Raw genomic sequence first — 17,897 nt, forward strand, 5'->3', positions numbered from 1 at the left:
ACCAGGACTCAGAGGACAAAGCCAAACGCTACTGGTTAACCAGGGAGTTACCTGAATCTTCATTCAAGCTGCGTGAGGATGGCATGGAGGACTGGTCAGCAACAGGAAGGTGGGTCAGGTGGGGCAATTCAGGAGCAAACTCTGGAATCTTTGTGTCCTTTAACATATGCTTTTAATGTGCAACCTGGAAACTTACTGGGCTGGGAACAGTTTTTAAAGATAGAAGAACCTGACAGAGAAGTCGGCTGTGTGCAGTTATGTCAGACTAACTTTGGAAAGGAGGTGCGGGCTTGCTTTCTCTAAGACACGGATTCAGGAGAGAGGACTGAGAGATGATTCTGGGAAACTTTGAAATAGGAAGGATGTAAGTTCAGTGACTGATCAGATGATCTTTAAAAGTCTTTTCAGTAAATATGAGGAGAGGTTATTTAAGGAGAAGAAGGGGATAGGGTGGGGTTTAGGGCTCGAGGAGAATGGAAAAGATGTGGAACAAACTCTGAAAGGAACCAGCCAGAGATGAATACAAGTTTTGCTAGGCAGTGTCGGAAGATCAGCTGTAATCAGATAGCGTAAATTTGTGTGGAAACCAATTGGCATCGTTAAGTGACTTTTACCAGCAATTCTCAGGCCAGGGGGAGTGGAAACATAGACAAAAGTCTTTGAGGTTTGGCATGGAGTGGGCGCTGGTGAAGCAAATACACTTCAGATCTAGGGGCAAGGATGAGTCAGAGGAAGAATTTTCTGGTGCAGAAATGATACAACTGAAATGATAAGCCTTAAGGTACAGGGTGGATAAGGAGGCAAATATTGCTTAAAGGAAGTTGATAAACTAGGAAAATAGGGAGTTATTAAGTAACTAGTAGCCACAGAAGAAGAAATTAAAGATGATTTGAGTGACTAAATGGGCCAGTTGAAAAGTCAGAGGATTGTGGCCAGAGGAGAGAATTTCAGAGTTGAAGATTTTAGAAGTGAAGGACACATGTTCTGGATCAAGACGAGGGTCAAGCTGTGGCCATACTACTGAGAAGCTGAAATGAGGTGGAAGCAAAGCCTGTCGGTGTCAAGGTCAAGAAATGTGAAACCAGGGTGGACACTGAGTGGAAGATTGATTAACAAGGATAATCAATGGAAATGGGAGACTATCTTGGGGTCTGGATATTTGGGGAGAATGTGACTTAACTGAATGGTGCTGCCTTAGAGGAGGAGGAGGAGGGCAGAGGTAGGAGATCTGGAAGAAGCAGTGTTTAACAGGGAGAAAGGTGTTTAACAGGGAGAAAGGTGTTCTGTACGTTGGGTTGCTGGAGCAGAACGGTCTCTACTTGAGAGGACTGGGAAGGACATGTCATGTCATGCAAACGTCAGGGTTCGGTTTCTGCTGGAAGTAGAAAGAGCAGTTTAGAATGTAGGGTATTTAAATCCTATTAAGACAACTAGGATAGAGGTCACAGTATATAACAGTGGCTGGAGGCCATGCCGGGCCTGGAGATGGGGAAGTGGAGCTGGGCTGGGATAAGGCTGTCTAAGGCTGATTTTGAGTTCAGGGAGTAGGACAGTACTTATTGATGACAAGGACCAGGGGTGATGATAATGAAAGGGGGAAGCACATGCTAATAGAATCTAGGAGGCAGTAAGGAGAAGTTTTGTTATCAGTGGACTATGTGAAATTAAGCAGCCCCAGGCTTCTCATTAAAACTTTGGTGTGTCTAATTGAAATGTCCACTTGGAATGTTAGTGTGACCAATCAGAACCCTGGCATGACCAATTGGAATGGCCATTGGAATTTTAATGCAACCAATTAGAATATTATCCTCATTAACTGGAACATTGGTATGACCAATTACAACCTGGCAGTTAAAACAGCCAGAGGGATTCTGGAAATAATGAAAGCAGAGGAGATTCTTAGCTTTCAAGAGAGATGCCTTCTGAGGCTTTTTTAAATCCCACCAAGGCAGTATCTTGAATGCTGGTCAATAGACAACTGCATAAATACCATTTTAAGAGACTCAAGTGCTCAACAGGGGCTGTACTTTTAACTCTCCTATCCCTAGGCCTTGGCATCTGGTAGTTGAACAAATGATGGAAGTCTCACGGAAGAAGATTTTCTGAGTTCTTAGCACTCCAAAGCAATTGTTATTATCCCATGGACCTTGAGTTCTAGAATCGTCCCTTTTTCCCTTTGCACTGGTGGCTGGGAAGCTCACATACACATTGTACTCCATCTCTAGCTGTGAATAGAACTTTAGGGTATGAGTTTTATGCCGACAGTCACTCTGGCTTCAACATCTTTCCTTACCTGCTTTAATTTTTACGGTTTATTTTTTCACTTGAGTTGTCTATTTTGAAAACTGCCTCAAATCATTTCTGGAACAAAGCAGCTAGATGAAAGGATGGAGAGAAAGACACAGAATGAGGAGGTGGAGGTAAAGGGGAAGGTGGGGAAGTGGGAGAAGGATGTCAGTAACGAGCAGGTGACGTTAGGAAGGATTATATCTTAAGATACTCAAGACCCAGAAATCCCATCTTCCTCACCCAGGGAAGAACATTTTAGGGCCTTTTATGGCCTGCATAGCCTTAGCACCAGGCCCTAGTAGATAGTATGTGCTCAACAAAATCTTAACAGTTTGAGCAGCTCTTGCCTGGGCTCAGTGAATATTTGTTGATTGGCTTTTTTCAGCATGTATTTTTTTTATTTCCCTTGAAATTCTTGGACTTCTTTCTCTGTTTGGGAAACAATGTGATACATTAAACAGAAATGAGTTTTGAAGCCAAACAGACTTTGGTTTTAAAACTAACTCTGCTGTTGATTGGCGTGTGCCCTTGGCCAAGACAGGCCAGTCTCTGGGCCCGTTTCTTCATCTGTAAAATAGGGATAGTAATGTTGACTGCCAAATCCCTGGGAGGGTTTATTGAGAGGATGTATGTAAAGTACCCAACAGTGTCTAGCACAGAGGAGGCACTCAGTGCATCTATGTCCACCCACCCCCAGTCCCAACACTGGACATACTTAGCTGGCTAACTCCTCATGACCAAGCAGCGCGCAGTTCTGGCATGGCACTGCTGCTGCCTTTGCCCTGTAAGCCAGCTTCAAGTCTGGCTGGCCCAGGAAGAGCTGGGCTCCTCAGCCCAGTACTAAGCTCATTTTGCTGAATTCTTTGGCTTCTGGATACTCTCCCTCAGGTTAGCAGATGGACAGTTTGTAGCCCACCTTTCTGAGGTACTGATGGCCTTTTGCCTAGGGAGTCATGTTTTCCAAGTTAAAATCTCTGACTTATGTGGTTTGGTTTTATGAGTTGAGGACAGTTCAGAACGTGAAATCATGGCTGTAGGGTCAGATTGTTGAGATCACTGGTCTTGTACTAGGGTTGGGTTGCCTAAGATGATACAGAAATTTCAGACCATGGCAGGATGCTGTGTCCTTTCCATCAGCTCATTTGGCCGGTTACCCTCCTAGCATCATATCATGGTCTCCTTGCCAGGACCTGTGTGTCTAGTGTCTCCATGTGCCAAGATTTGGGATCTCACACAACATCGCCTTTTGCCAATGGAGAAATGTTAACCCTGGACTTTGGGAAGTGCTCCTGGCTTTTGAGGTCCTTCATAATTCCTAGTAGTGCTGAACAGGTGTTTCACCTATCACCTTTGTTTTGTCTTATTTATGCTTATTAAGTGTATATATTAATGGCAGGTTGTTGTCTGCTACTGTTTTAGGCTTGGCAGGACTACTGATAACCTCCCCGGTCTGTCCTCAAAATAAGCAAAGAATAATTTTCTTATTTACATTCTAGGAAAGATACATATCACATAAATAAGATTCTACTGTAACCATTCAATAAATACTCATCGAATATCTACTTTATGTCCTAGCTCCCTTCTAGGTTCGTTGGAGTAAGGTCTTCCAATGACATGTGTGGAAGACTGGGCTGAATATTGACTGAGCCCAGGAGGTGATAAGGAAACTTTGGTTTTGAAAAATATAATGTTAACCTAAGCTGGTTTTTTGTTTGTTTTGGTGGAGAGGATCTGCTGCTTTGCCTTAAAAATAGACATGGAGAAATTTCATTCGTGGAGCAGACCTATCCGTTTTTCTCTACCTGGAAAGAATGAATAATGGTTTCTATGGACAAATGTGCTTTTTGAGAAATGTAGCTCACATTGACTCTCAGAGCACAGTGGGTAACATCAGGCTGTGCTATCCTTGAGTGACCCAACATCAGCCCAGGCCTGACCCCTATAGGACTGTGGCTCAGATGTAGCGGTTTCATCGTACAATGTAGAGACTGCCTTATGTCCTATGGATGGAGGTAGAGTTGTTCTTATTGCCATGGAGGTTTATGATTTTGAGATCTGTTTTTGCCTGCAGGAGCTGCTAAGTCGTACATCTCTTGAGACTCAGAAGCTTGATCTGATGACTGAAGTGTCTGAGCTGAAGCTCAAGCTGGTGGGCATGGAGAAGGAGCAGAGAGAGCAGGAAGAGAAGCAGAAAAAAGCAGAGGTGAGTGTGATACATCACCTTCTCGGGGTACCCATACTGTCCAAAGCTCAGATCAGGGGAAGCTAGCCTAATGTGGCTTCGGGCCATCTGGTCAACCCCAAGCCTGGCAGCCACTGGGTGCCAGAAACATCTATGTACCAGAGACACAATGATCTGTTAATACCAAGTTATCAGGTTTTGCTGTGGCTGCAGATTTCAGCAATGCCCAAACCACCCAGTTTTGGCTCTAAGGCTGTATCCTCCCTCAAGCTGCTGACAAGGATGGAAAGGGGAAGCAGTAGTGGGGGAAGGATCAGACAAGACTTGGAGAGACCAAGATGTCTTCTGTGAGAGCCAAGGTAATGACCACGTATTGGGATGAAGTCAGCTGCTCAATAAGCCAGCATCATTGTCCATGGAGTCTAGAGACATTCTTTGATGTGCATTTCACAGACCCAGATGCAACCCTTAGATTATGTGTTTCTTTCCTCCTGATGGCTCCTATGGGTGAGCCCATGCACAGGCTTTCTCTTAGAGAATGTTTTCCTGTATCTCGTTTCTGTTTTTGTTTTCTCAGGCTCCATATGCCATTGTAGAGCATGCCAGACTCTTTTTTTGGATAAATGTTTTGGATAAATTTTAGGCTCAGAGCTCAGAACAGTCTGTTTTAACCTTAGATAACCACCTTCCGTGTGCCTCTACCTACAAGTCCCTATATTTGTACACTGTGCATTGTGAGCTGTGGAAAGAAGAATAACCTTTAGGTTTAGAAACACCTTGGCTCAATTACTGACCTAACTGCTTAATAGCTCTTTGAACTTCAGCAAGTTAACTACTTAATCTCTCTGAACTTCAATTTCTTTATCTGTAAAATGGGTAACTGTGTGATGAAGTCGAAAAAAAAAAAATCACAAAAGCTAAGTCTCTATCATAGGATCTGGCATCCTCTCTTCCATTTAGGCATCTCTAAAATCTAAAGGTGGATATTGTTCCTTTCAATTAAGCGCCAACACCATCATGCCCGGAAACCTGGCACATTTCTGTGTTTACTGGGTAAACACTGGTGATTGAGACACTTCTAATATGTGGGGCATATTCCTTGCATTGCTTTTGAGAACATGCTCATTAGTAAGAAGTATAGTTGCCGAAAGAAAATTTATCTCCATTAAGCTGAGGACACTATCTTCTAGTGATTAAGAATGCAGGCTCTTGAATCAGACCTCTTGGCTGGAATCCAAACTCAGCTAGTCAGTAGGTTTGTGATCTTAGGCAAGTAATTTAACCTCCCAAACCTCTGTTTCTTCTTCTGTAAAATGGAGATTGTAATACTTCCTATTTGCTCAGTTGTTCTGAGGAAGGAATGAGATAATGTATATGTGTAGTCCTTAGCATAGTGCTGGATAACTAGCTTTTATCAATTACTTACTGATTGTGTTTTTAAGCATGCCAGAAATGGAAATGTAGACCTAGCTACATTATTGACTTACTACTGAGCTTACGCACACTCAAAGCTTATCTGTGTGAAGTGTTAGTTAAATAGACTGTGCTTCATAAATGTTCAGGGAGAAGCAATTAGATTTTCTACGGGTTTAGAATTATTTTACCGATGTTTCAAAATGTGTAATCACATGGGGATATACGTTCAGGCTTGGGGACCAGAATTGAATAAACTGTGTAAGAAGGCTTAGAGTGGTAGAGACAACTCAAAACCAAGGAAGGAAGAAAGGGAGGGAGGGAGAGCGAGGGAGGGAGGGAAGGAAACAAGGAAAAGAAAGAAAGGAAAGAGTGGGAGGGTTATTAGGTCACACAACTGGAATAGTCTAGGGTTTAAAAAGCTGATATCACTAGATCCAGCTGGCTTTACCATGTCATTAGAAATCAGGCTTAGTGTCTCATTTGGTTCTGTCTCAGCCTTATTCTCAGGAAGGCTCTCCATATGTGGCGACAAAGATGGCCATCAGCAGCTTTAGATCCTACTAGCCTGGCAACCTCTGCAGAGAGAGAGATTCTCTCTCTCTCAAAGATTCCAGCAAAACCCCAGGATTGCATATCAGTGGGCCAATTTGGGTCACGTGCCTGGTTCTGAACCAGTCACTGTAGGGGACATGGGCCCACTCATGGGTGTGTGTGAGCATGAGGGTCAGTCCATGGTGGCAGGATGCTGAGTTAGTACCGAGCTGGAGCAGCTCAGTTCCTTTCTAGGGAAGGAAGGGGAGCTCCCACTTCTGGGCCAAGCACAGCTAAGGCAGTCATTTTACTGTTTATTTTTTCTTTTCTGAAGGATTATTTTTCAATCCGAATTTTTGTTTTTGTTTTCTTTGTTTTCCATCAGACTATTCGTGCATGAGGCAGCATAGACCCTGAGCCGCTGGCCTCAGTCCTACCCGATAACAGCCCTTCCCAGTTGCTAGTACAAACATTAGGTTTCCACGTGGAGGAGTTTTTCAGGCTGTTCAAACTTGTGATAATCAGGGAACAACAGCCATATGACCTGAAGCCACATTCTCATTCTTGTCATTAAACATAATCTTTACTGGTGTGCTCAGACTCTCTACCACTGTTTGTAACTATCTGGAACACCGAGGCTTAGCACCATGGAGAGGGCTGCTTAAGCTGCACTATTGTCGTGTGCGTGGTGGAGCTGTTTATACTGAGGGAGACGTTTGGCTAGCTGGGGTCATCAAGGTTGTAGTTGTATGAATAAAGGGAATGTTGCTTCCCATCCTACACTGCTGCTGTTTTTCCAGTGAATGTGCTTAGCCTAAAGCCTGATTGCTTGTGGTTTAAAAGAGGCAGGACTTTTTTGAGGTAGCCAGATCTGAAATAAACTTTCTCTGTGTAGCTCAGGCTTTATCCCAAGCAGGTATCCTGCTGCCCTGTAGTCAGCTGTGGAAGTGATTACAAATGTTTGTCTGTAAACCCAAGGACTTTGAGGTGTAGGTTTCTTGTTAAATGGAGACAATCCTGATAGCCAGCCTCGCTCAGGAGTCAGTGGTGACCCTTATGAGACGTGGGTGAATACTGGATTTCCTGTTTACTGTACCTTTTCTCCTGAGCCTTTTGCAGTGGTTCTGGGTCATTTCAGGAGACCCAAGATTGGACCAATTAGGTTTACTCCTGAAAAGCAGGACTGCAGGAAAAGTGACCAACATGGAAAGTAAATACCACAGTTAGGAGGATGGCACATGAAAGAAAGAGATCCAGAGGCAAAGGAAAACCTCGGGGTGGCCCACCTATCAAAGGCATGTCCCTTGGAGAGATCTTCCTTGGAGAAGGGCATCTGGCTTCCCTAAGCACTGGGGATGCAGGGAGGCCTGCAGCTGGATCCCTTTGTGAGATCCAAAGGGTTCTGCGCATAGTAGCAGAGCAGCCTTTCTAGAGGGGAACAGGGATCCAGCATGTGCTGGGAAATGAAGTCAGCCCAATTGATCAGGGATATACACAAGCCTGAAGAGAACCGGCATGATCTCTAGGATTTCCTGGCAGAAAATGGAATGTCTTACAGCGCAGGTGTCCTGCTTCCTTTCTTCCTATGGGTGGGACCTTGGAAGGGAGGGATTCTGATTTCTGAACTGTTGCAATTGGAATGATGAACTTGGAGTACAGAGCAAAGGCTGGGAAGATTGTGTTTGCTCAGAGAAGAGCTGGCCTGACTTAGGAGAGTTTTATTATTCATTTTATTTTATTTACTTATTTTTGTTTGTATAGGAAATATACTCCAACAATTCAGAAATTAAGAGTTCAAAAAGGTATATGCAGCAAAACCTCTCCTTTCCCAGCCAGCAGTCAGACACCAGTGTTGTCAGTTTGTTTTGTATCCTTCAGAGTTATCTTATGCATGGACAAGCAAATTTATATGGATAAATTCTTTCCCTCATATTTGCACAGATACACATTATTCTAGGCCTTTCTTTTTTTAATTGAGCAGTCATAGAGCTTGTTTCATATCAAATACATTAAAAAAAATTTCCCATTCATGTTTATGTTTACATATTATTTTACGTTCCGACTATGCCCTCATTTATTTAACCAGTTCTCTCTCGGGTGGACATTTAAGTTGTTTCCAAGTGTTTGCCCTTACAAATAATGCTATTGTGAATAAATTTGTAAATGTGTGAGGATATTGAAGTGGAATTGAAGGATCAAAGGGTATAACACACTTGACATTTTGACAGATGTGGAGGTGGTATTCCCACCTGCTATGTGTCAGAGTGCCAGGACAGTATTAAACTGAGCATGAAGGAAGCGGGAGAGAAACAACTAAGTAAAATTGTGAATAAGTTTAACAGGTAGGATGGGGTGGGAAAGACTATGATTATGGGAAGTGCCCAGTAGTTAGTTTCACATAGAAAAGAACTATCAAACAAACAAACAAACAAAAACTTTGACGGTTGGCAAAGCAAGAGTAATAAACAAAGTGAGTTGAGATTACAGAACAGGGATTAGAACCTCATATATGTCACCTGGACTTCATGATGTGGGACCCAAGATTGAAAACACCGCTACAAAAGGCTCTGCCCTATGGGAGAGAAAAGACCTACTAAGAGAGGAGAGGGGCTAGCCCTGGAAATAAAGGATTTTAAAAGTAAGTAAGTATAAAATTGATGACTAATAAGAACCTGCAGTATAAACAAACAAACAAAACTAATACTAAACTTTCATTGGGTTATTTGTATGGAAATATGTTGGAAATGCCAAGCCTGAGGATGGACATACTGGAAAACAGCACCTCCACGTGGATAGGGAGTTTAGAAGAGAGTGTTCCGGAAGAGCTGGGGTGTGGATAAATGGTCACGTGGAGCAGAGGAGGAAAATAGGTGCACTCCTGATACAGATCCCCAGACCGATGGAGGCAGACAGAGGGCAGTAATGAGAGCGAGCAGCAATTGGATAGCTCTTAAAAAAGCTCCAGCTCAACACCTAGGTATCGAAAGGTTGGTTTTTGTTTTTGCCTTCCACCCCCGCATTTATAGTTTCTGCCCTGAATGTAGATAAAGTAAACCAGGAAAACTGCCACTCTGGCTCTAATGCTGAAGCAAACCTAGAAACTAGTTCATGAAGTGAAAGTGATGGGTATCTTGAGAGAGTGGCCATTGTTATTTTGAGAGTTCATGATAGTGAGGGAGGGGAGAACGCGGCATAGACAAACATGCACTGTGGACCTTGGAAATCATACCTTTGAAAGTTCAGAAATAGAAGAGATGACTCAAGGATATTGAACTACATAAAAATATACTTATTTCTGACTGTGTAACCTCACAAATAATATACCAATAAAAAGGAAAAGGTAGAGGTACCTTGAGAGGAACCAGTTTTCTTTTTTTTTTTTTTTAAGATTTTTAGAAATTTCATGTAATGTCTGAAACATTTATATTAACATATTTCCATACAAATAACCCAATGAAAGTTTAGTATTAGTTTTGTTTGTTTGTTTATACTGCAGGTTCTTATTAGTCATCAATTTTATACACATCAGTGTATACATGTCAATCCCAATCGCCCAATTCAGCACACCACCATCCCCACCCCACCGCAGTTTTCCCCCCTTGGTGTCCATATGTCTGTTCTCTACATCTGTGTCTCAACTTCTGCCTTGCAAACCGGCTCATCTGTACCATTTTTCTATGTTCCACATACATGCGTTAATATACGATATTTGTTTTTCTCTTTCTGACTTACTTCGCTCTGTATGACAGTTTCTAGATCCATCCACGTCTCTACAAATAACTCAATTTTGTTCCTTTTTATGGCTGAGTGAGAGGAACCAGTTTTCAAAGGGGCTTGTACAAAAGGTAGAAAGGACAGATAAAAGTGCACCTGCACGAACAGTATCAGGAAGATCAAACCCCACTGAAAGGGACAGTTCTGAGGACAATAGGAAGGTTTTCCTTTAAAGTTATGTTCTCAATAAGAAGATCAAAGAAAGAATGGGCTTGGTTCCACTGATGCCTCTGACAGATGCACAGAACTTAGGACAGCAGTCCCCAGGCTGCTTGTTTATAAGTGAATTTTAAGGAATCGGAGAAATCAAGTGAGTTGCTGAAAAACTGGAAGTAACCATTTTCTTCTTATCCTTCTCCTCCTCCTCCTCCTCTTTTTTCAAAACGGCAAAGAAAGTTAGGAGGGTTCTATAAAATTCAGTCTGTTGCGTTTGAGGTCAACCCTATGATGGTTTGTGAGAAGCCAGAAGACAAAGTAGGGATCTGTGTCCATTAAGAGTAAGTTACATCTGATTGGCCTCATTGGTTTGGCCAGGAGTGCATCTTGTAGTGGTAGGCTGGGTAAATCCTCACTTCAGTGAGGCACTGCGAAAACATTGCTTGGGATGGTCTTGTAGATAAGATAGAGGAATATAGGATGAATGCTAAAATAGGCGTATTGGTACCCAAGTGATAATGATACCTTAAGACTACCTCTAGGAAGATTTTTTTTTTTGTAGAGGGTCATGTCATCTGCCCTTAGTCCTCCTGCCTGGTGTGCATTTTTAGTCCATAATTTGGCTGCTGATATAGAAGGCCTTCAAGTTGTGATGACAGAAAGCCAAAGAAAAACTAAATGGATCAGTTGACATTGGGATTCATGAAGACCTACACAGACTGGAGTGATCCATAAGTTGGCAGGAAAAGAGTAAAAGAGAGGCCAGAAGAACCTGAATAGTGCAGAGCTACAGAAGGTAAGGAGTAAAACGAGGGAGCCACGCAGCTTGAGGACAGAGGATGCGTGTGTGGATCTGACCGCGAGGAGGGTGCTGACCCCTTGTGTGGTGGAGACAGAGCTCGAGCTCATCTGCTTGGAGAGTGGGGGTGGGGATGAAGTGATGAAAATCAGGGTCAGTGGGTCTAGACCCCTCACTTGAGAGAGACAACAATGAAGGGAACAAGAGAAGAGTGAGGGCCGTGACGTTCTTGAAACTTACATGAGAGAGAAGAGCAGGTGTGGAGACCGGCAGGGCCAGTGACCAGGAGAGACTAAAGGTTCTGGAAGAGCGGCCAGTAAGGGAAGCATGCTGGAGGGTGCAGAGCCACTGGGCTTTTGTTGTCAGTGATCAATGGCGCATGGGCCTTAACCGTGTTGCATGACCTTGAGGTGTTTTCTGTTGCTCTCCCAGTTTCTCTCCTTCATTTCTTATGGATCAAACACTTGGTGGCACAAGGAGAAGCAGTGGGGAAAGTGAACTCACATTTATCGAAGGCCTCCGTGTGCCAGGCACCATGTGAGGTGTTTACCAAAGTCAGATGAGCAGGTGAGGCCCACCCTCTGACGACTGACTCTGGGGGAACACAACGTGGGGCTGTCTCTGGGCTAACTCAGGTGAGCTAGCTCAAGGAGAGAGTGGCTGGGAGGCCAGGAGCCCGCTTATGACAGCGATGCCTGCATTTGCAGCTCTCCCAGTTCAAGTGGCATCTCTGGAGGGAGAGCAGGCTGGCATAAGGGCCCTAGCAGTGCCCCCTCAGACCCAAGCTGCCATCCGGACCCTCAGTTTTCCTTCTACATTGGAAAAAGGGGGTTATGAAACAAGGTAACGGGGGAGGAGCTTTTCTTCTTTTAGAAAACACTGTTTCTATTGGGGATGGAAAACCTCTTTCTAGCATGCCTGGACAGTTCTCATGGTGCCAGGGGGCAGACCTCTCAGTACCAGGTGCCAGTGCTCAGAATGTCAGTAAAGGTGGGCAGAGAGGGGCTAAACACTTTAATTGGCTGCCACCCCACCCACCCTAGGCTCTGTTGGGATCTATTGCCAACTGTCTGCTTAACTCCATGCCCCTGCTGCGGCCCCATCAGCTGCCCGCAGTCTTCCCCAGGCTCTTGGGTTTCTTGTTGTCGTGAGTGGCACCATCCTCCACCCTGCCAGCCAGGCCCATGACTCCTCGTCTCCTCTACTCCCCCACACAGGCAAGGGATCTAGAATGCGCCTACTTGACATCACTTAGACTCGTCCCATCTCTTTGTCTCGACCCAGGCAGAATTAGTCACTCACCACTCCCTGGAAGCCCCGTAGTCTTATTGGTGTAGCACTTACAGCCTGTTGTGATTGTTATTTGTGTGTTTCTCCTCACTCACCTGCGAGCGCCATTGCTTACTGTGGCCTTGGGTCTCTGCGGAGTGACGCTAGATGTCTGTGGAGTAGATAAAGGAAAGCCCAGCAGAGCTGCTAGTGCAAGGCATTCAGAACTGAGTAGGTATGAATTCCAAGGGTTGCAGTTATTTTCCAAAGTTGCCATAAAAGGCCAAAATGTTCCTGAGGCTACAGAGGAGTCAGGTCTGGCGTCGGGTGTGAGGGAGCGTTTAGGGTTGGGGACATAGTAGCGTGCGTGAGCGTGTTGTGCGCCGTATGTCCCCTGTGCTCGGGTGTTGGCATGTTTGGGGAGGGCGTTGGCGAGTGTAGAAGGGATGCGTCTGTATGTGATCCCATCTCCGCTCTTGCTAGACTCTGCGCCTCAGACGCTGACATGCAGGGACGGCCCCAGTATGGCACGAAGGCCATACTGCAGACAGGCCCACGGATGGGGCAGGTCAGGGAAATGCCACGTCTTTTGGTTCCTGTGAAGAGAGCGTATGGTCACGGACAGCGACCGCCGTGTGCCGCCTTCCATCCTTCTGTTCTGCTCTCCTGAGGAGTTCCATGTCTGAGCGCTGACTGACCCTGAGTGCTTTTCTTCTCCTCTCTCTCCCTTCCTACAGTCGGTTCTGAATGTGATCAGTGAGCTGCAGGAGCAGATGTGTAGGCTGCAGCTGGACATCCACAGGCAGATTCAAGAGCGCCTCTCACTCAGTAGGGACCACCCTGAGGAGGTGGCAGCCGGCGACGGTGCGGCCCGGCCCCAGCCCTGCGGCCAGGAGTGTGCCCGTTGGGAGGGGTCACCTGTAGGAACCACACTTAAGTATATCGGAGCATGCGTGTGTGGGGCATCTCACTGGCGGAGGGGCTGGGGCTTCTCCTACCCAGAACAGCGTGCGCTGGCTTAACATGGATCTGTGGTCACCTCTGGGCAGAGCTTGGGACTCGCTTCCCTCGGGATGTGAGCTGAGCTCCGTGACCCTCACCGAGCAGGGTCTGACCCGGCGAGGCCAACCCTCTGACCGGTGGCGGTACTCATCTCCCTCAGGGCTGGGAATGAGGTGTGTCAGGTGCCCTGAGTGACGGGGCATTGGTGTAAAAGCAAGCTTCGGGTCCCCTTCCCAGGTACGACTCAGACACTGAGTCTCCCTCCTGGGCTGGGAGATTAAATGAAGTTTCATCTCACATGATTTTTTTTTTTTAATTTAAGAAAAAAATAGCATCATAAAATAATCCTCTCAAGTTTATTTTTAAAGAGGTTTATCCCCAGTGAGAAAATAGAACACAAGTGTCCATATGCTGTGACAACTGTCATCATCTGAATTTCCAGGAAAACTTCTCCCGTGTAATCACATTCGAGGGATTTCATGACCTGTGGGCTCTATGGGGTGTATCTGACTGGGATTCTGGACTTGGCCCCTTGCACTGGTGTCACCAGGTCCTTTGTGGTGGCAGCTGCACAGAAACGAGCCTGTGCCTCCACAGCCCGCTATCGAAGAGGACTTGGAAGCCCAAGGGAAAGTCAAGGGCATAGTAGCCATGTCTGTAGGAAGTTGCCATGATCCATACTCAACTATGGGACATGTTGAAAATCTCTACCCAGACTTGGGCATGAGGGGAGGGGGCCTCGGTGGGGAAAATATTGAGAGTCAAGATGTAGGTGTATATTTGGAAAGGGAAGCTCTGAGAGGGGTGCTGGGCATGCCCCATGGTGAGTGGGTTACCCCAGAAAGACTTGTAAAAGAAGTTACACTGTGCACCAGTGTTTATAGCCCACGATGGGCAACAAATAGCTTAGAAGGAAGAGGATGCGCCAGAGAGGTCACAGAGCCTGGAGGTCATCATGCTCTGTGTCCCCACAGTGGCAGCCCCTCAGCAGTAACCTGCACACTTTCAGTTCTGCCATCAGCAGGCCTGGCGCCCCCTCAGGCAGGGCCAGAAATGTTCTCAGAAAATGATCTTGGATCTGCTACAAGTCACAACAGGCCTTAAAGTCTAATGTTGCAGATCACAGAGGCAATAATCTTAGCTTGGAAGATAACGTTTCTAAAAGGGCATCAACAAATGTTCACCTCAGTTATAAGAAAATCTTAGTGAATATCCCTGCAAAATGCAAGTGTAAGCAATGTAACTTTCTGGTGGATTGTCTCAGGATGCAAAGGCCAGATAAATGATGGCTTGAATCGCAAGTGTTCGTTCATCAAGCAATAATGCATACCTAACTATGTGCCAGAGGTTAGCAAAGCTCACGGAGTTCACAGTATAGGAGGAGAGCTAGCCATCAGCAATCACACCAGTAACTGTTTAATTGCAAATGATGTAAGAGATTATACAGGTGCCACAAGAGAGTATAGCAGAGGGACCTGATGAAGTGTAGAGGTTGGAATAGCTTTGCTCATGGCGGCCTGAAGGATGGGCAGGGGTTAACCTGGCAGAAAGTTCCAGACAGAGGGAGAGGCATGTGTGAGGGCCTAAGTCAGAAAGAGGAACTAAAAAGTATCCAGCATGGCTGGAGCATAACTGGGGAGAGACAGTAGTACAAGAGGCAGGCAGGGTGCTGGGTTCGGCTAGGCTGTACTGGTCCTGGGTTAAAGTTCGTGAGGTTTGAGGAGCAGGGAAGGGCCAGGATCAGATTTGTGCTTTAATTGTATTGTTCCCCTGGATGCCATGGGGGTCGATGGCTTCAAGAAGGGCAAGATGACAGAAGACCAACCAGTGGAGAGGCTGTCCAGGCTCTCAGCACTAACTGCTAGTGATGGTAGAGTTGAAATAAAAGAGAGATTCCGGTGATTTCCTTGAAGATAGAATTTAGAAGGCTTGGGGATGAGTTACGTATGTAGGGGGGAAACAGAAGGAGGTGCCAAGGATGGAGCCCAGGTTTCTGGCACAGGATGGAGACGCCATTTAGTGAGACAGGGATGTCTACGAGGGGGAATTAAGAGTTACACTTGGGTCATGACAGTCGTAAGATGCCTCTGTGCCATCCATGTGGAGATGTTGTGGGAAGTTTGTTGTGTGAATCTGGAGTTTAGAAAGTCTATGGAAGTAATCACTTTTATGCTAATTTTTCTGATAGAAACCAGTCAGCAGGACCATTTGTCCATTAAAGGAGCCTAGGTTTGGGATAAGGGTGCTCAGCAGTGTCTTTACAAAAGGGGTACTTTAGAAAGCAGGGGCCCTGGGGTCAGAAGATACAGCCCTGATTTCCAGCTCCACCATCGGCAAGTTGTTTAAGTGTCACTTCCCCACTCAGCAACCTTCAGAGGCTCCCTACTGTCTAAAGAATGGCATCAGAACTCCTTATATTCTCATCCAAAAGCCTTTACAGTAAGGCCCCACCTTATCTTCCCGGTCTAGTTTCCCACTGAATGCTGCCCATCCTCTGCTCCAGCCCAGCAGGCTGTCTGCCCTCTCCCTGGATGCCTCCTCCCTCCCTCCTTTCTTCAAGCCAACCCCTCCTCTGAACTGGAACACCCAGACCGGCCGGCCTCTGCATTTCACACTTAGCATCTGTCCTTTTAGCGTTTTGTTTCTATCCTCCTGGCTGTCACTTCATCTGTGAAGCCTTGCAGGAAAGCTGACCTCCTCCCCTGGGTTCCTCGACCCCCAGCACAGAGAGATGCTCCCTATTAGCCTGCTTCCTGCTGCTTTGTCTGCAACAAGCTGCCTCATTTCTGCATCTCTGTTTCTCTTGCTCCCAAATCCTACCTGTCCTTCCCCCTACACATACGTGCATGATTTGGGCACACCCTGTGGGGAACACACATGTCAGAAAGCGGCGGGGAGAACAAGTTCTGGAAAGAAGAAGGAAGTTTTCTCTTCCTTTTGTCTGGAACTCCCTGGCCTTTGTTTTGTGATGGGCACATAGCTTTTTCCTGAAATGAGGACCATGTTTAAAGATTGGAGCCAGCTGCAGCGTGCAGCCTGATGCGCTCGCTCCTGCCGTGGTATCCACTGTGCATGTGCTTTACCCAGGGTTGTAGATCCCAGGAACATCCTGCTCTTTAACCAGCAGCACTCTGTCTTTCTTCCTCACCCCCCTAGGAGTTACTGCAGGAGCTCCGGCACCTCAAAATCAAGGTGGAAGAGTTGGAAAATGAACGGAACCAGTATGAATGGAAACTGAAGGCCACCAAGGTACAAGGCGGTTCTGATGTTTACGGAGAGGCTTTGAGGCCCAGTGGGGAGGGTCTGGGGTGTGCCGTAGCCTAAGGCTGAGGAATGGGAATTGATCCCACTGTGTGTACAGGCGACAGTGCCCAGCTTGTGCGAGCAGGCAGATTTCATCCAGGAGGGCTCTTCTCCTGGGGAAAGCCCATGAGATTATGAGCTGCTGAGGTCGCCAAGTCTCCTTCCTCTCTCTGTGTCCCATGGCACCCCCAGGCTGACATTGGGCCAAGCAGGGCCTCTACGAGTGATGAGTCCTAGGGTAGATGAATGCCAACATTGTCTTGGCTGCATCATTTTAAATTTAGCAGTCCCTCTAATAATCAGTTTCTAAAAAGAGGCATGCTTTATTTTTAGCAATTCCTAAAAATATATACTTGTAATATTTTTTTAACCAAATCATGTTTCTATTGAACTGGGGAGCTTGCTATTTAAAGGACACCCACGATACATTCTTTCGTGAAATAAATTTTATCCCTCCATCCTTTGTTTTCTCTAATAGTTTCCTCTAATAGTTGGAATGGATTCAGCCCACACATTTATTGTTTTGGCCAGAACGTTGTATTTTAAAACGTCGAATTAGCTGTCACTTAAGCATTAGGAAATTTCACATATACAGTTAGACTTCCATGCAGGCAGAGGAGGGGCTGGGGGCGGGAAGCTTTAAAACCCTGAAGCAGTTTTCCTGCCTGAGGAGCTGGCCAGGCTCCCTCTGGTGGGTGGGTGCACGCCTGCCTTTCCACTGAGAGCGCTGCAGCGCCACCCACAGGTGTTACCAGATGGTCCTGTAGGCATTTTCATCTTTACTTCTTACAGTTTTCTTAACATCTAGTTTGTACTTTCAGTTTTATTTTTCCTATAACTTTAAATGATTCTAAAAACAATAATAACCATTATAGATAATTTTAAACCACAAAAATTTAAAGGAATAAAAATCATTCGTATACTGCCCAGGAGCTACCACTTTTAATATTTCCTTCCAGGCATTTCTCTTTTTGGGGTCTCTCTCTCTCTCTTAATTTTTGATGTTGATAATTTATACACAGTTTTATACCATGCTATTAAAAGAAAACTCCGAACATGATGTTGATGTCTATATAATATTCTATTGCATAAACGTAAGTAATTTTCTTAACTATTTTACAGCTGAGGAAACTGAGGCACAGAGTAGTTAGGCAACTTTCCCAAGATCTCACAGCT

At 45.5% G+C, this 17,897-nt stretch overlaps 1 protein-coding gene across 8 annotated transcripts in view; it reads left to right on the top strand.

The window, feature by feature from the left end:
* PPFIBP2 (PPFIA binding protein 2) overlaps window positions 1–17,897 on the top strand; it is a 151,900-nt gene that overhangs the window by 98,844 nt on the left and 35,159 nt on the right. For 7 of the 8 annotated variants that reach the window (XM_061201396.1, XM_061201399.1, XM_061201398.1 and 4 more), the window contains 2 exons: window positions 4,361–4,492; window positions 16,575–16,667. In XM_061201396.1, coding sequence (XP_061057379.1) covers window positions 4,361–4,492; window positions 16,575–16,667 — 225 coding nt within the window. Of the gene's footprint in view, window positions 1–5; window positions 110–4,360; window positions 4,493–16,574; window positions 16,668–17,897 lie in introns of those variants that run through there. The other variant, XM_061201404.1, reaches the window with a different exon arrangement.

This window comes from Eubalaena glacialis, chromosome 10 (genome assembly GCF_028564815.1).
Source record: "Eubalaena glacialis isolate mEubGla1 chromosome 10, mEubGla1.1.hap2.+ XY, whole genome shotgun sequence".
Lineage (NCBI taxonomy): Eukaryota > Metazoa > Chordata > Mammalia > Artiodactyla > Balaenidae > Eubalaena > Eubalaena glacialis.